At 63.7% G+C, this 21179-nt stretch overlaps 5 protein-coding genes across 5 annotated transcripts; 4 read left to right on the forward strand and 1 right to left on the reverse strand.

Annotated features, from left to right (window-relative positions):
• Positions 1-1817: 1817 nt before the first annotated feature.
• On the forward strand, positions 1818-3056 carry LDBPK_130560 (lectin, putative; the record flags this gene model as incomplete). Its single annotated transcript, XM_003859219.1, has 1 exon — positions 1818-3056. The coding sequence occupies one exon, from the start codon at positions 1818-1820 to the stop codon at positions 3054-3056; it is 1239 nt and encodes a 412-aa protein (XP_003859267.1).
• Positions 3057-3894: 838 nt separating this feature from the next.
• LDBPK_130570 (hypothetical protein, conserved) lies at positions 3895-5619 on the forward strand (the record flags this gene model as incomplete). Its single annotated transcript, XM_003859220.1, has 1 exon — positions 3895-5619. One exon carries the CDS (start codon positions 3895-3897, stop codon positions 5617-5619), a length of 1725 nt encoding a protein of 574 aa, XP_003859268.1.
• Positions 5620-7710: 2091 nt separating this feature from the next.
• On the forward strand, positions 7711-10851 carry LDBPK_130580 (hypothetical protein, conserved; the record flags this gene model as incomplete). The annotated part of the gene is made up of 1 exon (XM_003859221.1): positions 7711-10851. One exon carries the CDS (start codon positions 7711-7713, stop codon positions 10849-10851), a length of 3141 nt encoding a protein of 1046 aa, XP_003859269.1.
• Positions 10852-13839: 2988 nt separating this feature from the next.
• On the forward strand, positions 13840-18108 carry LDBPK_130590 (kinesin, putative; the record flags this gene model as incomplete). Its single annotated transcript, XM_003859222.1, has 1 exon — positions 13840-18108. One exon carries the CDS (start codon positions 13840-13842, stop codon positions 18106-18108), a length of 4269 nt encoding a protein of 1422 aa, XP_003859270.1.
• Positions 18109-19482: 1374 nt separating this feature from the next.
• LDBPK_130600 (hypothetical protein, conserved) lies at positions 19483-20811 on the reverse strand (the record flags this gene model as incomplete). Its single annotated transcript, XM_003859223.1, has 1 exon — positions 19483-20811. The coding sequence occupies one exon, from the start codon at positions 20809-20811 to the stop codon at positions 19483-19485; it is 1329 nt and encodes a 442-aa protein (XP_003859271.1).
• Positions 20812-21179: the final 368 nt, after the last annotated feature.

The raw sequence follows: 21179 nt of genomic DNA on the forward strand, positions 1-21179 counted from the left end.
CTGGTGTTGCGTGGAAGTTGCCGCCGCCGCCCTTCCCCCATCAAGACGATGATGCCGGGGGTGGGATGGGGTAGGGGGACACCCCTCTCCGTGCGTCGTATCACAGAGTCCAGTGCCCCCCCCCCCCGCAGACAGAAGCGCCGTTTGGAAGCAAAGCCCCACGATGCAGAAGGGTGGGAGCTGTGCGCACGCGCTGCCATGCACAGCTGGCCCGGCGTGCCGCGTCTGGGCAGTGCGTGCACAGGTAAGAGGAGCACGAGCGACGGACGGGCAAGGCGCGAAGAGATCCGTATCGATCAGCCCCAAGGTGCATGTCGGTAAAGCATGCGGCATCTCCGACATCCGACCCGGGTGGGCCGATGAGGCACAGATGCCGGAAGCATGGCGCGAGCACCCCGAATTTGCACCGTGGCGTCCTCCGGACTCCACCATAGAGATTCGCGGCACCACATTGCGGAACGCCGGGACTTAGAGCGACTGAGGGCGAAGCGTGGCACCCAGGCAGAGTGTGCAGAGGGTCTCCATAGAGCCCCTGACCTGTGGCTGGCCAACCTCCTCCCTGAGCTCATGCGGCATGCACCTGGACCACCCCGCTGTTACACTCACGGCAGACGCCTGCCGCCTCCGCCCTCGAGCGCAGGACCCTGGACGCGTCCCGCTGGGATCAAGACATGCAGTCTAGCCAGGTCCGTGTGGAGTTCGCCGCGCAGCGCGTACCCGATGAGGGGGCAAGGAAGGGCAGGAAGAGCTTGATAGGCGCATGACCCGATTCGGTGGCAGGACGGCTTGTCCCATGACGGCCAGGCGTTAGCGGCAGTGCCGCAGCGGCAGGCGATCGGTGGCTGTGTGGTTGTGCATGCGTATCCGTTTGCTGGCTTGCTCGCGGGTGGAATACGGGCGCGTTGGACCGCTGAAAATGTGCGACTTACCGCTTCTCTCGATATCTTTCTTTGCCGTGCATCATCATGCGCGATGGATGCGCTCTTGCAGAGCTCGAGCGAAGGAGCGATGGAGGGGCATAGAGGGAGGGGGGGGGCAGCCATGCCCACAAAGGCAAACGCGAAAAGTCCTGACCTGCACGAGCAATTCGCAACTCGCGCGTGTTAGACGTCCAAAGGGAGGTGCACCGCAAGCGCTCGCGGAGGCAATCATGAGCGCTGAGCTCTTTGTGTTTCTCCCCATTCCTCTGCATACGTGAGTGCGCCACTCGCTCCTCTCTTAGGCAGCGGCCATCTCCAGCCTTGCCACGCCCCCCTTCCCCCCGACATACACAGGAATGTGCGAGATTCTCCTGTTCTTTGGCCTTAATCCATTGCTGCTCAACACCGCCTTTCCTCTTCTACGCTTCCTTGTCGCCGTCTTGCCCTCTCCATGCCCCCCTCTCTACACACGCACACGTACACATCAACATCCATCCGCACTCACCATTTCACGTCCACGTGCGCGTCTCCGCTTCCTCTCTCTCCTCGTGCTGGACATCTGACACTTTTCTTCTTCGCTCGGCTACACGCTCACGTAGTTGTTTCATTGCGACTCCTGTTCGTTTTGTGTGTGTGTGTGTGTGCTCTTCGCCCCCGTATCTCCCTTTCTCGCCCCCCACTTCTCGCCGCGCCGCACCACCCCGCGTGTGCTGCTTCAGCTGCTGCTGCTCTGTCTCTGTGCGCTTGCATCAGTGTGCCCTCCCTTCCCCCATCTCCCCGCCGTACACGATGCCGCGCGCTTACCTCGCAGGCGAGCGCAGGGGCTGCCGTCGCTCCTGGTACGCGGTAGCCGTGTGCGCTGTAGTGGCGCTCGCCATCGGTGGTGGTGGACTTCTTATGGCCGCCGCAAGGGCCGTGCCGCGGCTGACGCCGGCGCAGGAGCACCGCGGCATCACCGCTGCCATAGGCCACCACTCTTTTGCCCCGCCGCTGCTGCGGCAGTACTACGGTGACGGCGAAATCCCACACTGGGTCATCTCCGGCTCGTCCGTCATCACGGACGAATACGTGCGGCTCACGGCTGACCAGAAGAGCCAGACAGGCCACCTGTGGAACACGGAACCGCTGGATATGGACGCCTTCGAGGTGGTCGTGGGCTTCCGCGTCTACCGGCCAATGGGCGGCTTCGGCGCGGACGGCTTCGGGGTGTGGGTGGCGCAGCCGCCTCGCTTTGACGGCCCCCTCTTTGGCCGCCCGTCCACCTTCAACGGCTTCGGGGTCCTGTTCGACTCGTACGACAACGACAACCGCCGCGACAACCCGATGGTGAGCCTCGTGTACAACGACGGGTCCAACACCAAGCACTTCGACCCTGAGAGGGACTTCATGGGTGACAGCGTGGCCAGCTGCGTTTTCGACTTCCGCGAGATTCCCGAACCGAACATGGCCACCATGCGCATGGTGTACTTCAAGGGTGAACTTCAGGTGTACCTGTCCAGAAACAGCGAGGCCACAGAGACCGAGTGTCTCAAAGTCACCAGACTGCCGATGCCAGAGGGCAAGGTGTACCTCTCCTTATCTGCCCAGACCGGCGGTGTGTCGGAGATCCACGACATCATGTTCGTTCATCTGTCTCCCCTGGTGGAGGCAAAGTACGACCACGATGTGCGGCAGACTACGGTGCCGACCAACGGCCTCCACGACGCGCGGCTTTACGACAACGAGGCGATGAACAACCGCCAAACGTCAGAGGTGCCGACAGATACCCATTTACCCACGATGGTGCCGCAGGAGGCGCACCCGGCACAGCAGCAGCATCAATACCAGGAGGCACAGCCGACACAGCAGCAGCATCAATACCAGGAGGCACAGCCGGCACAGCAGCAGCAGCAGAACCAGCCGTCCGCGCAGGCCACTGACAACATCGGTGAAAAAGAGCGGCAGCGAATCGAGGAGCTGGAGAGGAGGTTGGAAGAGCTCCAGGGCCGCAACGGTTACCGCGCCACGCGTCGCATTGATGAAGAAGTGGAAGAGTTGGACGACTATGACGATGAAGACAGAAACAGACAACGCCGCGTGCGACGCGTGCGCCGTGCACGCACGCCCCGTAGCAACCGCGTGGAGCAGGATGAGTAGAATGGGGAGCAGAGGTGAGGGGGCAGCTAAGAGCGGCGTCTTTGCCTCGGGTACTTTGTGTATGTATGTGTGTGCTTGCGTGCATCTGCGATGAGGGCGGCAGAGTTTCAAGGTTTCGGTGACAGGGCCTGCGCTGCTCTGTTTTCTCGCTTCCTGGCCTACCGCCACTCTCTGCCACCTTCCCCATCACCTCCTCGTCCGTCCTGCCCCTTCTGGGCGGGGCTTGCCGGTGTTCTCCTCGGGTGTGCGTCGGCGCGACGGCTGCCGTTGCCGCTGCGGTCGTCGTCTTCATACGTTATTGTGTGGAGGCTCATCTGTGCCGGTGTGTGTGTGTGTGTCAAGCAGTTTATCATGGGCCTGTCTGCCAATGCACACGCTCCGCCATGTCTGTTCTTCTCTCTGTGCTCTTTGGGCGGACCGCGATGCAGCCCCTCCCCCTCCCCCCAAACAAAGGAAAGTGTACCCGTATGTTTCCATTCAAGCAGTGAGCGCCTGCGCGTGTGCGTGTCTGCGCGATGCTCTCTCGCTTCCTCATGTGAACCCACTTGGAAGCCTGTGCCCGCCGGCTCCACCGTGCACCTCTCCTCTCCTCTGTTCGTTGGGTGCATGTCGTGGCCCCCCTCCCCTTCCTCTCTCTTTCGACACACACTAACACACATCCAAAGCATGTATGTGCGCATGCATGCTTGTGTGCATGCGGGTGTCGCGCTTCGTCCTCCTTTTCACTCCTTCCCTCCCCTACTTTAAAAACGAACGCACACACAATCCCGCGTGCGCTTCCCGTGCTTCCTCCACGCCAGTAGCGCCGTGCCAACACGAAGGATTACTTACGGAAAAGATGGGCCGCGGGTACAGTGCCAGCCGTAGCAAGAGCGGCCGTCCGACGCTGCGGATGAAGCGCTCCCGTTCCATGTCGCTGCACGCGCTGAAGAAGAACATGGACGCGCACGAGGCGGCCAAGGCGGCCAACGGCGGCAGCGCCGAGGCGTCGTCGTTGTCCTCTGCCGCGACGACCGAGGTGCCGCGCAAGACGCTCAAGGTGGTGCGCCAGCGTCGCGCGCCGTCTTCGTTGCTTTCATCGTCGTCGCCAGCAACAGCGAGCTCTACCCCCGCCGCTGCGAAGGTGGCTATGAAAGGGGCGGCAACGAAGGTCAAGTCCGCCGACGGCCGCGGTCGCACCGCAACATCTAGCCCCGGCCCTCGTTCGCAGTCCGCCGCCTTTCGCCGCAATCTGGAAGACCTCGAAAGGCAGTTCGACGCCGCCATGGAGGCCAGCGAGGACGAAGATGAGACCGTCATGAACACCACGACCATGACCAAGTACAAGGAGTGCGGCCGCGTTGTCGACGCTGTGCTGGATCAGCTCGCGGCGGCGTGCGTACCCGGCGCGAACACAAAGGTACTGTGCGACACAGGTGACGAGGAAATCGCGAGTCGGCTGAAGGGACTGTTCGTGAAGACCAAGGGTGCGGATGGAAAGCGGCTGGCGCGCGGCATCTCGTACCCGACGAACGTGTCCGTGAACGAAATGCTGTGCAACGACAGCCCGTACCGCGTGGAGGACGGCGCCATCTTGAAGGACGGCGACGTCGTGAAGCTGCACGTGGGCTGCCACCTCGACGGCTACCCAGTGAGCGCCGCACGCACGGTCGTCGTCACCACGAGAGCGGCTTCCGCGGTTACGGAGGGCGACGAGGAGGAGGCGCAGAGAAGGAGGAGCAGCACAGCGGCGACGTTGTCGTCGCGCTCAGCCGTTGGCAACACCATTGAGGCGGCTCGCGTGGCGCTGCTGGCGATGATGCACGCGCTGCGCCCTGGCACACTCAACGCCGACATCACGGACGTCATCGCTGCCGTCGGGCAACACTACGGCGTGCAGGCTGTGGAGGGCGTGCTGTCGAACCGGAGCAAGCGCTGGGTGCCGGATGGGATCGACTGTATCATTGCCCGCCGCGTGACGAGCGAGGACCCGCATCAGGACGTGGCCGACTGCGAGGTGGGCGAGCATCAGGTGTGGTGCCTCGACGTCGCCTTCACTAACAACCACAACTACCGCATCACGCTCTCTGAGAAGCCCGTGACACTGTTTCGTCGCACCCCTGCCGACTTCAACGCGGACGCGCGGGTGACGCAGGCGAACGAGACGCTGCAGGAGATCACTGACACACATTTCTGCTTTCCTTTCCACTTCAAGAGCCTCGCGAACCCGCTAAAGGGGAAGCTTGGCATCCACGTGTTGGAGAAGAAGGGCATGGTGGACAAGCTGCCCCCGCTGCGCACGAAGCACGGCTACGTGACGGCGCGGTTTAGTGCAACTGTGGCGGTGACGGCGAAGCGGGTGACGGTGCTGTGCGGCGCGCCGCCCACCGCCCCTGTGGCGACGCCGCCAGCAATGCGGCCAACCGTGTCGGAGGACACATTGGCGGCCGAGGTGCTTGCGTTGCTGAGACGCCCGTACGAGTTCGCCGATGTGCGCGCGGCAGTGACGGCGAAAGGCGCGAGGGACCAGAGCAGCCCCTCCGCGAAACGCATGCGCGTAGAGGCGCTGGAGAACGAAGAGTAGGGCGGAGGAGAAGAGTTGGGAGGGGAGTGCCAGGGGGATCGGGTCAGGGCTGCGTGACATGATCGACCCTGCTGGCCGCCTCTTCGCGCCTCTCTTTTTCCCATACTCGGCGTTGTTGGAAGCGATTTTCTGCTTGCTGTGATGTGTGCAAGAGATTGTGTATGTGCGTGTATGTGAGAGCAGTCGACCGTGTGGGGCTGCCAGTCGTGGAATAGCTAAGGACGTAAGGATAAGCGTAACGTGTAACGGTGCACACACTCACCAACAGCTGCGCCGCCACGGCGTGATGAGACGACTTGCGTGAGGAGAGCGAGTGAGCGAGAGGGTGGGGGGAAAGAAGTGGGGGGGGGAGAGGGCGACAGAGGTGTGCGCATCGGTATCCGTGTGGATGGCGCGATGACCATTGTCGGCCTCCCTGCTGCTCTCATCGACTTCTCCATCGGCACCCCCGGTGCCCCCCTCTGTGTGCGCCAGTTTCGGTGTGCTTTGGCCGGTGTGTGGGTGTGCGCTCCTTCGATGGCTCCCGTACGTTGGCGGGGGGGGGCGGCGGCGGCGGCGGCGGCTACTTTGTTTCCGACGCGTCGCACTTCGCCATGGACGCCACGAAGTGCGTGTCGAAGCAACGAAGCCACAACAAAAGAATACGAATCGCGAAGGCGCGGCGATACTGCGTCGGGCATTACACGAGACCCGCAATCCTTGTTTGTGTGTATGTGTATGCATGTGTATGCATGTGTGTGCGTGTGTGTGCGCACGCTCCCCAGCACAAGAAAGTGGCGCAGCAGCGATCTATGCACAGGAAGGGGGGGGGTGGCAGACAGACCGGCCATGGCAAAGAGGAATGGGAGAAGGCGGCAGTGCAGGGAAGAAGCTCGTGACAGTTCATGACGCCACTCTCTCCTCAGCCTCGATTCCGCCTCCCTCGTTGCCTAGCATCCCTCCCCCCTCTCTCGCCACACACACACACACACACACACACACACACACCCGCGCGTGCCTACAGTATCGCAGGCCTCCACGAAACGTGGACACCGCCGGTGCTTGCACGCACTCCCCCTCACCGACGCGGCTGCAGCTGCTGCGGTTGAACTGTTGCCACCACCGCCACTGGAGCTCAGTCCAGTAGTCGCAGAGCGCACCCCAACATCTCCACCCTTCCTCTCGCCTCTCCCTACTGCTACTCTCTCTCTACGTGTCTGCCTCGCCATATCGCCAGCCGTTACTGTTGGGGGCTGGGGTACATGTGGGCTCAACCCTGCTGTACACCTTCTCTTTCTGCATACGTACGCGCACGCATACACGCATACAGCGACAGACACAGGTACAAACGCGCAACACGCCCGCCCTGTTACGCACGACTTGGCATCTGTCGCTGTACCTCTCTCTCGTAGCTCTTACTCTTGAGCGTCTTCTGTTTCTCATTTTCTCATGCGCACGCGCGTGTGTGTGTGTTCATCTCTGCACATCTTCCATCGTCTTTGTTTGCCCACGCTTGCACCTCCGCAAGCACGCCAGCCGCGCACGCATACCTGCACCCCTCAGAACACGCGTGCCGCCCTCTGGCCAAGGTACAGAGCCCGCGGCACATCCCACACACGTACGCACGCATAGACCATACATCCATCACCCACCCCCACCCGCACGCCCAGCTCAGACACACACACACACACATATATATATATACATACACATACAAGCACTGCTATCTCTGCATAGACCACCTTCCCCCCTTTCCTTTGCACGCAGATAAACGGAAACGCCGCGCAGGGGCAAAGAGGTCAAGAGCGCTAACTGGATTCTTCGGCTGCGCCATCACCCCGCTGGGCGGAGCACACACACACACACACACACACACGAAACACCCTTCGGTTGCCGCATAGACGCACTTGCGCGCGCCCTCCCTCCCCCTCTTTCACTTGCGCCGCACCCCATTCCCACACATTCTTATATAGTTTTGTTACCCCCTCCCTTCCCCCCTCCCTGCGCTACAGACCCAACGAGAGAGGGAGATTATTCATAGACACACACACCCACCCCACCCACCCGCACACACGCTTACGCTTACGTTTTGGTGGCGGGAAAAAGGACTACATGCCCAAGTCAGCCAACACACGCGGTGGCGCTGGAAGTGGCAGCACTTACAACACGCAGCGACACGAAGGCGGCCGTCCCAGCGCGCGCCGCGCCACTGCGCCGCGGGCGGAAGCGACACCGAAGGGCACCGCCGCCGTTGAGGAGAAGGGCAAACCAACGGCCGTGCACCAGAAAGTGCACATCAGCGACCCGCGCTCGTCTGCGCAGCGTCAGCGGTCGGAGGAGGATGCGCAGGTGCAACGCGAGCCATCGTCGTTATCGTCGATGCACGCGCTGAACGCGTCCTCTCCAGCCTTCATTCCGTACCAGTACGTGCAACAACAACAGCAGTGCGGTAATGCCGGCGACGACGTCGCCGCCGCCGCTACGCAGAGCGTTTTCTCTTTCACGGCCACGCCCTCGCTGATGTACATGGGCAACACAGGCGGCAGCAGCTCCGTCTCCTCCCCGCTTGCCTTCGCGGTGCCGTCGGATGCCGGCCATTCCACTGCCATGCTGTCGCCTTTCTCTCCTTCCTTGGCTGCCAAGCAGGACTCGCTGGCCAATAGCGCCGCCTTTGCCTCCGTCGCGTCAGCCGCCGCGAGTGGTTCTGCACTTTCTACACAGCCGTCCCATCAACTGCGCGGTGCGTACGCGCGGGCAACCGCAGCAGCTGCCGCAGCCGCTGCTTCTTCCGCGTTGCACCTTCAGCACACCGATCCATACGCTTCGGTCGCCGCCGCGCCCAACTCTGCCGTCCCCGCGGGGACGGCAGATGCTCCGCCACACACTCAGTTGGAGCCGCAGCAGCGCTGTGCCACGCGCAAGACTCCGGTCGCGGCGTCGTCGACCGCCAAAGCCGTGTACGGTCCGTCGGTTCCAGTGTTCCACTCGCAGTTCATCGACATTGCCACCGGCAACACCTCCATGACCCCCTTCGCACTTTTACAGGAGCAACCCGACGGCGACGACGTTGACCGCCTCAGCGAGGCTTGCGACGATCGCCACACAGGGGCCGAAACAGCACCGGAGCCGGCGACTATTGGCGCTATGGCTGCAGTGCCGCGGTCCCCGCCGACGCTGGCACAGGACAGGGAGGAGGCAGAGACGCAGAGGGTTCGCCAGGCATACAACTCGGCCAGCCAGCAGCCCTCGCAGCGCCGCATCTCGGCAGCCACCGCGGCTGTCCTGGCAAGCCAAGACGCGCGGCTCGCGGAGCGCTCTCGGCGCTACGCCCAGGCTGGGCAGCTGCTCTACGAGCCGGCCTCCGCAACCACCACCGCCGCTCTGAGCTCGAATGGGGCATCTTCGCAGCGCCCCAGCAACAAGGACGCGAGCGACGCCGCCACCGCCAAGCCGATCGTGAAGGCCCAGCGACACACGTCTGCGTTCGAGACAGCCACGGCGAGCGAAACAGAGACGACCACACACGAGACCCCAAAACGCCGCTCGCCCACAGTATCCACGGCAACCGTCGGTACCAGCAACGGTAACAAGGTGCGAACGTCCGTCACGCCCAGCATCGACGGTGGTGCATCCGCAGTGAAGCGCTTACACACATGCCTAGCGAGCACCGATGAGCGCACAGAGGGCGACCGGGCGGGGTCGGCTATGGGACTCACCGGCTCCACGCGCCGCGGCCTGCCTACTTGCGGCGACGACAACGATGACGAGGGGCGACGCAGCGACACTGTGACCCCAACGACGACGCCTGCCAAGGTGTTGGCGGCTGAGAGCTCTCCGTTCGTGGCGGCTGCCGCTGCCTCCGGCGGTGCATCCACCGGCCGCGCGCACCGCCGCTCCGTGTCGCGGGAGGACAGCGCCGTTGCTCACTCTGAGTGCGGCTTGAGCGAGTCGACGCGTCACACCCGCGTAGTCCATCAGGAGCACAGCAGCAGTAGCAGCAGCAACGCCCACCTTCAGCGCGCCATGATGCAGCTCATTGCACAAATTCAAACGAGCAACACCACCAAAGGACATGCCTTCTCGCCCGCCGCTGCTACCACCGCCATCACGCCGCACAAGTCTAGCATCCAAAACGCCGCGCTTGGTGAGACGGGTGCTACAGCCGCCACGCCCGCCGCCTTCAAGACACCTGAGGTGGAGCGGGTCCCGTCGGCCCGCCCCAGCGCGTCCAAGAACGCCGCGATTCGCAACATCACCACCATCATCCACACGCCGAACACGTCCAGCGCACATCACGGCCACTCTTCTGCGGTCACGAAGACGACAATCACGTCGGAGACGTCGCGGCATCACCACAGCGCTGCGGAGACCTCGGCGTCGGCAAAGGACTCGCGTGGCGCAGCGCCGAAGGTCGCGCAGCGGTCGCTGGCAAGCTGCCTTGAGGCCATTTCACCTCAGCGTGGAGAGAGTGCGCGCAACAGCAGCAACGCAGTGCGCGCTGAGCTGGCCACCGCCATGTCACAAGCACCGCTGCCGTCGTCGTCCTCGGCACCCTTCATGCCATCCGGGACTGCAGGGGCGATGCCGGTTCCGCGCTCGCAGCGACGTGGCACAAAGCAGGGGTCCTCCAGCGCCACTTCCGCTGCTGCTGCAGGTGCAGCTGAGTCTCGCTCGCCGGCAGCGCAGGCGACCAACTACGCGGTTGTGATCGAGGGCCACATGCAGCGCCGTGTCACGGCCGTCTCGTCCACGGCGCTGAAGCGAGGAGTCTGCGTTCTGTTCGAGGAGGACCGCGGAATCGACATGGGCCGCGTCGTGCAGTGCGACGTGCTGGATGGCGATGGGGCTGCCAGCACGCTGGCCACAATGGCCTCGGCGACGTCGCCACTCAGCCGCAAGGACCGCCCCGCCCCTGTGCTACGACCAGCCACGGCGGAGGAGGAGTACCGCTGGCTTTACGCTGACGTCAAGGAGGCGGAGGCGACGTTGGAGCCGTGCCGCGAGGCGGCCGCGCGTCTTGGGCTGCCGGTGAAGGTGGTGGCGGCCGTGTATCAGTTCAATAAGGCCAAGCTCACCTTCTATTACGAGAGCCCCACGCGCGTCGACTTCCGCCCTCTGCTGCCCTCGCTCTTCTCCCGCTTCCACTGCCGCATTTGGATGGCCCGCCTGGAGACACCCGAGATGACCGCGGCGGCGTCTGGTGGTGTCGAGGAGGGTGCCCATACTCACTTGCAGGCGGAGAAGAGCGCTTGAGGGGGCGCCATGCGCTGCTGATGAGGTCGGTGTGGCGTCCTCGCTTGTGACGTGCAGGAGCGAGGGATGGAAGCGAAGAGGTTCCCTTCTCTGTGTGTGTGTGCAGTGGCACACAAGCATCACGCTTTCGCTCTCGCCCGCCCTCTGGCTACGAAACCTCCGCCCCCCCCGAGAGGGAGAGGGGGAGTGCAAGCACGCGTTGTTGTGCATCGGTTTGTGGAATGCTGTGTACCGTGTGCGCATGTTTTCAAGCTGCCCTGCTCTTCCTCTGTTGTTTGTGTCTGTGGCTGCATGTGCACTTTTCTTTCCGTGATGTTTCGTAAGTATGCCATGTTCGGGCTCTCTGTTGCGGGGCTTCTCGGCAACGCATGGGCACAACGCGCCCACGTGGAAGCAGGCAGACAGACACACGCACGCGGACATGCAGGGCATTAACCCTTGCCTTGCCAGCACACCATTCTCACGCCACCCTCGAGTCGCCGCTTTCTTAGTTTCTTTGCTGAGAGCGCACTGTCGTTGCCTTGCCTGTTGGTATGTGTCTTGTTTCGTCTCGATTCGTTGATAAACTGCTCACCCCACTGTGCCGACGTCAACTCAACGGAGCAGCGGGGAGAGGATGGGAGGATGGGGAGGGCGGAGGGCGGAAAGGTGTTGTCGCACTGCTCTGTCTGTTCTCTCTCTGCCCTCTTGTGTGTCTCAGTTTCTCTCGCTCACATGCCCACCCCTTCCCCTTCTCCATCGCCTGTGCTGCCACGACGGTCGACCACCACGTCTTCCATGCCGTTGCGCGCTTCTGTTTTTAAGTTACACGCATGTGTGGAGTTCATTTCTTTCACGTAAGCGACGCCCCCTTCTCTTTCTCTGCTGGCGTATTTCGTGTCTGTGTGTGCCTGTGTGCCTATTTGTCTGTGTGTGTGTGTCTAAGGGGGGAGGGAGGGGGCGTTGCGTGGATGATGTTCTCGCTTCTTCTCGTTTTCGAGCTTTTTTTATTTGGGGGGTGGCGTTGACGTCATACGCTGCGGATGCATCGCAACGTGTGGGGCGCTTCTTCTTCAGACGGCATGCTTTTATCATGCGTGTGCCTACACACATCTTCGTTGTGTAGTGTGGTGTGTGTCTCTCGGACGGTCCTTTTCTTTTCATGTATGCACGTACGTTGATGCGTTCTTCAAGAGCGAAGCCGCATTGACCTCCCCCCTCCCTCCCTCCCTCACCCCCCAACGCCGGCACACGCGCATGGATGCATTTGCGTTGGGCGTCTGTGTGCGTGCACTGTGTGCGCATGCTCTGGTGGACACGTGCACCGTCACCATCCTTCATGCATGCCCATGCGTTCGCTGCCGAGAAGAAAGAGGAGGGGTTGGGGTGGGGCAGCAGCCGCGAAGAAGAGGTGCGCTAGCTGTTATGTTGAATCATGCACATGTATGTAAAACGGTGATGATGAGTGATAAGAAGCGAGAGAAAAGCGGCGGCGGCGGCGTGCATCCAGGGCCGCCGCTCTTCTCCCTGTCGCTCCGACGGTTGCGCATGCGCGTCTTGCTCACTGCATCTCTGTGTGCATGCGTGGTCGTCTGTGGTTTGATGGGGCGCTGTGGGAAGAAGAGGGCGAAGGAGAGACATAAACGTCCTCACCACCACCACACGTCCACTCACAGCGTGGTGAAGGTTGTGGCGCGCGGGGAGTTAGATGATGGCGAGGAAGTTTTATATATACACACGCATATATATATATATATATATGCCGCTAAAGCACACACACACACACACACACACAAAACGAAGAGACTCTGTGATGGGTGGAGGTAATAAAGGATTGTCCGTGCACGAGAGAGGAGGCGGGTCGGTGAGTCGTGGCCACCTCCGCTGCACGTATCCTTTTTCCTTGATGTATGTGCGTATATCTTGTTGTCTCCCAGATGCATAGCTGCCTTGGCGCGTTGGGCGTATGCGCGCGCACGGTTGATGCACTGATCGTCTTCTTCCATAGACAGCACCTAAAAAAGGAAAACAAGCAAAGAGATGCCGAATGGTGGTCGAGTGGGGGAGAGGGGGGGCATCTCTCTCTCTCACCGTCTTCGCTGATGTGCCTCGTTCTCGTCGCTGTGGCTGATTGATGGCTGTGCTCTCCCCTTCTTACCGAACACCCACGCACCCACCATACACGCGCACCTTTTGAGCACCACTTGGTGCGTTTGTGGTGGTGAGGCGTGTTCTCTTCGCACGCCCGGTGCGCGTCGTCAAGGCCGCAGCCGACAGAGGTGCACGTTCTTCAGGGGCAGAGGAGAGGGCAGGGGTGGCAGTAAGGACTGAAGGCTTCATGAAGTGCTCGCACACGCACTTTCTGTGCTGCCGTTTAGCTGCCATTGTAAGCGCACATGCAGAGCGCCGGCAGCTGCGGGCAACACGCGTTGACCACCCCCTCTCCTCTCGTCATTCTGTTCCTCCACAATGTGACGTGCACATGCACTGGCACACTTGCATAAGCCTGCAAACAGTTTCAGCCAACAGGAGGCACCCGTATTAGAGCGGTGCGGCGCACGAGAAAGGGGGCGCTTGAGGGGGTACAAGAAGGCGGAGGGTCACGCGCATTGGCAGTCGCCACCCCATCGCGCCCCCACTCCTCGCCGCCAGCCATCCACCGCACACACACACGCACTTAGACTTTGCTCTACACGCACGCGTACATGCGCACATTGAGCTGACAGCATCGCTGTCGAATCTTGCATGCTATCACGGAGTTCGGCCGATAGATTTCTTCCTCCCCTCCTCGCACACACACGCACAGGTGTGTCTATCTTGCTAGCGACACCGCGCTCCTTCATCGCATCCACTTTTGCGTGAGGTGCTCTCCTTCCGTTTCGCATTCGCCTTCATCGACACCGCTCGATCCGCTGCTCGCCTATCCCGTCTTGGACCTGTTTGACGCCAGTACTGTGTTTGTTTGCCGGCGTGCTCGAGAGGAGGGGACCGAGCTCCTGCGGCCCCAAAATGAGTAGTGCATCGTGCAGTTCACATGGCAGCAGCAGCAGCACACGCCACCACCGTCGGCTTGAGGATGCCCGGTCGCCATCGCCGGAAGGCCCACGTGTGACGATTGCAGCAACGGTGAGTCACGCCAGCGCCAGCGCACCGGATCGCGCCCCGTGCTACGGCGACATCTTCGTGGTGGATGTGGCGAGTGGCGACCACTTTCACATCACGGTTGCCTTAAAAGGTCCCTTCCATCCCTTGACGTCCGTGACGCACCGTGCACTGCAGCGCACCGTGCGCAACCTGCTCCTGGCCTCACCCAACACCCACACGGGGGACTCGACAGCACAGCCGCCCCCGCTTCTGCTGCTCCTGCTTGATGGCGTGCCACTCGATGACAGCGATGCCGTGACGCTGCCAAATGGCGCGGTCGTGGAGATGCACCACGGCTCTGCCGACTCGCTGCCTCGACCCGTGGCGCTGCCACCGGAGCAGGGGATGCCCCTGCAGCCAACCTCAGCGGTTAGCGCCACGAGTGCACGCCTGTCTGCGCTGGAGGCAGTGAATAGCAGCCCTGCCGAAGAAGAAAAGCTCCGGAGAACGCAATCCACCGCGCCGGCGACAGCAGTGCCGTCTCCGTCGAGGCGCCTGCCTCCGCGCGGCGCGGGAGGTGCATCTTCCAACATCGGTTTACTGAGCGACGGCGACAACGTCGCTGGCACCCGTGACAGCACCTCGCCGTACGCGCTCACGCGCACCAGTGGAACGGCAACGTCCAGCAAGTCGAGGCCGCGGGGTGCGGTCACGCTGTTGTCTGCGTTTCACGCGAGCGCGCATGAGGACTACGCCGTGTCGAGGCAGCTGATACTATCGTCGTCGCTGCCGAGCAGGCATGACGGCGCCTCTGCGTCTACACGGTCATCAGAAGAGGAGACCACGTCGGCCAGCAGGCAGGTGCCGAGCCTGCACACTGTCAACGCCACACAGCCGCCTCTGCACCAGAGGACCAGCACATACAGCTCCATCAGCGGACGTCCACGGGCACATCAGAGCGACGCAGATGTGAGAGGAGAGACTGCGTCTGCTGCTGGTGCACACACGCCGTCCTCTGCATCATCAACGTTGACGCCGCGACCCTCCACTGCCTTTACGTCGCCTGCCTTTAGTCAAGACTCATCAGCAGTCACCGAGGAGTCCCTTACACACAGGCGGCACGCGCTGCCCAGCTCGTCCCGCGCCTCCGCCGCCGCCGACAGGCCCTCGTCTACCCCACTATGTCCAAGTCGTGCAGCACCCTCGGCTGAACCGTCACTGACGTCTTCCGCGTCGGCTTCGGTGCCAGTCGCATTGCAGAATGCCGCCGCGTCTCATCGAGGCTTAGAGGCTGTGCCGAGGTCGGCCCTGTCCGCGCCACCCACCGAGCACTCGCAACTGCAGACGTCAGCGCCGCTCCCATCATTACCCCCGCTGCAGCTGACCGCGCAGGAAATCTACGACACTCAGCGGAGCTCCATCGCCGCCGCGGCTGCCGCCGAGCAGCGGCGCCTCCTCACACGTATGCAGCAGCGCTGTCAGGTGCTTGAGGAGGAGAAGGCGCTGCTGACGGCGCGCCTTCGTGCGCTGAGGGCGCAGGAGTCCGCAGGCCGTCTGCGTGCGCTGCGAGAGGCCCAGGAAGAGGCCGCCGCGGTGGAGGTGGATGCCGTGCGTGCTCGCCTCGGCCAGCATCGCGAAGACTTGCTTAGCCACTGGCTGCGCGTGCTGCAGTTCCACAAGGACACGCAGTACGCCATGCCGAGCGCGCTGTTGCGTGAGCTGGAGGCTGAGGGCGAGGCGCTCACCCTTCATTGCCTATCCTCCATCGCCGGCTATCACACCCAGAAGGCCCGCCTGCAGGCGCTGCAGCGGCAACGCGTGTTGAAGGAGGCGGAGGTGGCTCGGCTGCGGTGGGAGGCCCAAGTGCGCCAGTGCACGGCGGAGGAGCAGCGCGGCTGTCTGCGGGTGGTGGCGCGGCTGAGGCCACCAAGCGAGCGCTCCTGGCTTCCCGCGTCGGTGCTCGCGTCCGCTGAGGTGGGGGAGCTCGACGGCGGCTACGCCGTCCGCGTGTTGGAGGGCTCGCCGGATGCTGCCCGCGGCCCCCAACAAATCGTCGAGCCTGTCCCGTGTGTGGTGGAGGTGACCGACCCGCCGCGTGATCTGCGTCGCAGTTACGCGCTCTGGGCGGCCTACAACGCTGCCAACGCAGGGTCGCAGCAGCGCCTCTTCGAGGACCAGCTGCAGCCGCTGCTGGAGCACATGTGCTGCACCGGGCAGAACGTCGCCGTCTTGGCCTTCGGCGCGGTCGGCAGCGGCAAGACGTCTGCGCTGTTCGGCTCCCGCGCCGCGCAGTTGCCACGGCAGCCCGTGAAGACAGCGCACAAGGGTGTGCTGCCGCCGCAACCCCATCGAGTCGGCGGGGAGCCCGCCAGCCCTGAGGTGTTCAGCGACTTTGACTTCAGCAGCAGCAGCAGCGGCCGAAGCCACAGCGAGGGCGACGGCGTCGGCCGCATGCCGAACGGCGTCACTACCGTGGGGGCGCCGGGGCGCCGAGGCATTACCCGCTGCCTTGACCCCGCCGACGCGGCGAGGGAGGCTCAGGTGCTCGAGTCCTTGGCCGAAACCGAGGCTGCGAAGCGGCGGCAGCGCAGTGCGGAGCGGCACGCACGGCAAGAACGCGGCTGGCGTGAGCGGGCCGGGATCGAAGAGGGGGATGGGCTACTGCCGCGCGCGGTGGCGTGGCTGACAGCGCACCTGCGCAGCGACTCGCCGCACGGCAAGGCCAGTGGGCCAGTGGTAGAGTCCATCGTCTTCTCCATGTACGAGGTGTACAATGATCACGTGTACGACTTGCTGCCAACCCCTCCTCCGAGTGCTGCAGGCACCACTGAACTGGGCAGCAAGGCCTCGTGGGCGGCGTGGCCTCGATGGAACGCCGGGTGGCTGCCCGCCCCGCACATCAAGAACAGCAACCCGGAGAATCTGACGGAGCTGCAGCTGGAGTTGCTGCCGCCCTCCACTGACGGGCGCGGCGCTGTCAGAGACGCGCCAGCCACCATCTCGCACTTGCCGCCGCCGCAGCCAGCGCAGCCCCAGTGGCGCGTCAAGGCGAGCGAGATGGAGGTGCGCTCAGCAACGGAGGCGCTGCAGGCGATCTACCTCGGTCTCCACCGCCGCCGCTCCGCCGCCACGCTTCGGGGATCGCAGTCGAGCCGCAGCCATCTCTTCCTGCGCTTCCGAGTCAAGGTGCAGCGGCCCGTCATGCCGGCGAAGTCGTCGAGCGTTGCGATGCAGTGGGCATCAGCCACTTCAGCGGCATCCGCGCTGGAGGTGGCGGGCATCGGCGCTCTGATCGGCAACGCCGCAGCGTCTGCGGACGCCACGGGCGCTGCAGGCAAGCCAAAGGGCTACGACTTCTTGCGCGCCGCACTCGCGACACCTTCTGAAGGAACAATCAGCGTCAAGCCGGCAGCGCCAGCGTCATCGCTGACCAGTGTCGCGGAGCTGCTCTTCACCGACTTTGCCGGCAGCGAGCGCATCGAGCTCAGCGGTGTCACAGGCGACGCGCTGAAGGAGGCGCAGTACATCCACTCGAGCCTGAGCGCCGTGTCAGAGGTGCTGACGGCGTTGGCGCGGGCCCATCCCCGTCGTGATCACCAGGGCGAGGCAGAAGCGGCGGCGAGGCGGCCGGGGAAGCAGCGCGGCGGTAACGGGACGCCATCACTAGCGGCTGCCGCGCTGGTGCAGCGCTGGGGAGCGATGGTGAACTGTCCAGGCGTCACGCTGTCGCGCAGCCCGCCGGTCTTCCTCCAGCCGCGCTTCACGAAACTCGGCGGCGGCCGCGACACCCGGCAGCGCGGCGGGCACGAGGGCGGCCTTGCATTGCGCAGGCGCGTGCTGGCGCTCATGGACAAGCACGTAGCTGAGGAGGAAGGTGCGCAGTGGTGGCGGCGTTGGCGTGCTGTGCCGCCGCACGTGCCGTTCCGCACGTGCAAGACGACGCAGCTGCTGCAGTCGGCGCTGGGCGCGCCGTGCAAGTCGTTGGTGCTGGCGTGCGTGCAGCCGTGCAGCGTGTCGGAGGTGGTGCTGCCTGCGAGCCTGGGCGACCGCAAAGGCCCGCGCACGCGTGCGGCGGCGCAGTCGGTGTTCGCTCACCAGGCGCCGGTGATGCTCTCCGAGGTGCACGCCACGCTAGCCTTTGCTGAACGCATCCACGAAGCATCGCAGGACGGCGGCAAGACCAAGCGAGCGTAGTGGCGCACAAGGGGGGATGGCGTGTGTGGGTAAGGATGCTGTGCATCGAACTTCAGCTACACAAGACGAAAAACGAAACAGGGCGGCGCGGCTCGCGGCCGCCACCGTGTGCGTGTGCCCCGCCCGGCCCGAGCCGCAAAGGCACCCCCTTCCCCGCCCCGGGCCCCTCTCCGCTTTCGCCAAACCCCGCTCACCACTCCTCCCCAAACCCGCCGCCTTATCGTTTCCCACTGGCGCCAGGCCAGTCGTCCGCGCCCCTTGGCGGGGGGGGGGGAGGAAGGGGGGCCCTCGCGCGCCGCCTCGGCGCTCGTTTAAGCCAGGCAGGGGGAAGAGGGGGGGGGGTGTTTTTGGGGCGCGTGTTGCGTTCACGGGCGCCGGGGCATGGCTGGGGTGGGGGCGGCGGCTGACAGTCACACATCGTCTCATCGGGCGCTTGCGTGTGCACGGTGCGGTGCTGCGATGACGTGCCGTTCGCCATTCATCACTTCCTGATGTTGTTTTCGGTCTTGATTCCATCGCCCATCAAAGGCATGTCGATCCGTTTATATGTTGTCAACACGTTCATTTTCTCTGCCACACGACACGAGCTGAACTCCGCCCTGCCACAGGCACCCATTGCGTGGTGCGAAGCAGCCGTAGACATGCGGTACGGCAACGCACCGACTCAGTCATCTGAGCTCGGCCTCTGCCCCTCCCCCCAATCTACCCACTACCCATCCTGCAGATTGGCCCGCAGCCGCTCCCAATCATGCCGGCCGCCACGCGGTGCATCACTCCCCTCGGGGTGGCTCAGGCTCCCCCCACCAATGGGCAGTGGAGGGCCGGGGGGCGGGATGCGCTCGAGTCACGCTGACACGCTGCCCACCACATGGATGGCACAAACGTGTGCTCAGTGTCGCAGGTCGCGACGGCGCCACGCTCTCCAAGGGGCCCCACCGCCGCCATCAGCAGCGGATACATCGCTCTGACCTCCCCATATCGTGGGCGCTTGACCCCGTCACACCACCCGAAGTCGCTCGGCATTTGCCAGGGCTGGAGGGGTGCTGCTTGGCCTCCCTCCCACACACAGAGAGAGATGGGAGGGGGAGGGGAGGGGGTGCGCTGGGCCCTGAGATACGACGCACGGAAAGGTGTGTCCTCTCCCTGCCATCAGGGATGCTAATCCCGGAAGGAAAGGACACCGGCATCCGCGCGTGCACGCGCTGCTAACACACACAGTCAGAAACGTCCACACTTCATCGCCTATATGAAAGAGGAATGCGCCCTCAACAACGAAGGTGCACACACACACACACACACACACACACCGACACTGAGAGAACAGCGCGAACCATCACCGTACGCCGCGCTCCTCCCATTTTGCTTTTTGCTTACCTACAGATCATCCAGGAAGTTCTTCACCGCCTCTCCCAAAGCCCCGGTTGCCTGTGCAGCGCTCTGCTGCAGGCTGCGCGCGGCTTCCGTGACATGCCAGAGAGCGTCGCTTGCGGTACCGGGCGCGCCCATGCCGCCGCTGCTGCCACGCGGACCGCCGCTGGCGCAGTAGGTGTCCTCAGGCACGTACGCCTGGTTGCCGAGACCACGGAAGTCAGGCCCGGCGCGCGGCGCCGCCGAGACGGACATTGGCGGTAGCGTCGGCGTCGCCGACCTCGCCGTGGCCGCGGAGGCCGAGACGTTCGTGGCGTTGTTGCCGCCCACGCCGCACGGCTGGCGCGTTGGCGGCGCCGGTGCCGTCGCCGGCACGTTCGTGTCGTCGAAAAGATCGCCGTTGACGTTCTCCGCGTTCTTGCCGATGAAGCCGGTCTGGCGCGGTGCCTGTGTTACCTTCGGTGCCTTCGGCGCATGCGGCTCGCCGCGACCAAGCATGCTCGGGTCCACCGCGCGGGCGGCGGCGGCAGCCAGGTCTGCCTGGCGCTGGCGCTCCATCTCTGCCTCGGCGGCTTTGCGGTGCTCTGCCTCGCGGTCATACAGCAGCTCTTCAGGCACCGGCCGTGTGGACTCCTCGATGATGCCCTCGACGCGGGCGATGCCGCCGAAGCCCTTCTTCTTCCCCTTCGCGCCAAGCGCCGCGCCGCTGCCGCCGAGCTTCTTCGTCCCGAGCCCGGTGGGCTTGGAGGAGATCGCCACGATCGGCGCCACTGTCACGGGGCTGCCCTGTGCCGTCACGTCGGGGCTGGCGCTGGGGGTAGGCGACAGGGACGACCCAGTGGGGGCGGCGACACCGATGAACGTCGGAGAAGCACAGTTGTCCGACTGCGGCGACGCCTCGCACGCCAGCTGCGGCACGGGAGACGCCGACGGTAGCTGCCCGTTCAGTGTGAAGTCGTTCACGGCCTTGTCAACCATGCGCTTGTACAGCGCGGCGGCGGGGGAGGTGTAGAAGGACTTGGGGTCCATATTGCCATGCTGCTTCAGGAACTGCTTCGCCCTGCTGTTGCCGCCAAGCGCCACACGCAGTGCCTCTTGCGGGCGCCAGCTGTCAAGCTCCGCAGACTTCATGAAGGTGATGTGTACCCCCATGCCACGGTGGCGGCCGCAGCAGTCCATGCATAGGAAGAGGCCGTACGTCACGCTGCACCAGCTCGGGTTTTTCTGCGGGCAGTCGAAGCAGACGCGGTTGTCCGGCAGCTGCCGCATCACCGCGACGAGCTCCTTCGCCTCTTCCGCCGTCTCCGGCACCTTCAGCTTGCCAGTGCTTGCCATCGCTCTGCCTCTCGTCGTTCACGTTCCTGCGGTGCCCCCGGCTGCGGTGGTGAGTATGTGTGTGTGGGGTGTTGGTGATGGTATACCAAGCAGGCACGAAAAATGTTTGACACCCCCTCCGACAATGGCGGTGACGGCGATGGATGAGATGGGCGGCTAACGGGATATCGCACTTGAGGGAAGGAACAGCAACAATACAGCAGAAAGCGGAGCGAGAAAGGCAATGGAGGAGGAGGTCGCCTGCCCGGGAGAGCACAGAGCCCCAATAGGATGTAGTACCTACACACACACACACACACAGGCAGACACGTACACAGAGAGCTTGAACGAGAGTACCTGCACGACGACCGTGGAAGGTGTGCATCACG

This window comes from Leishmania donovani, chromosome 13 (assembly GCF_000227135.1).
Source record: "Leishmania donovani BPK282A1 complete genome, chromosome 13".
Classification (NCBI taxonomy): domain Eukaryota; phylum Euglenozoa; class Kinetoplastea; order Trypanosomatida; family Trypanosomatidae; genus Leishmania; species Leishmania donovani.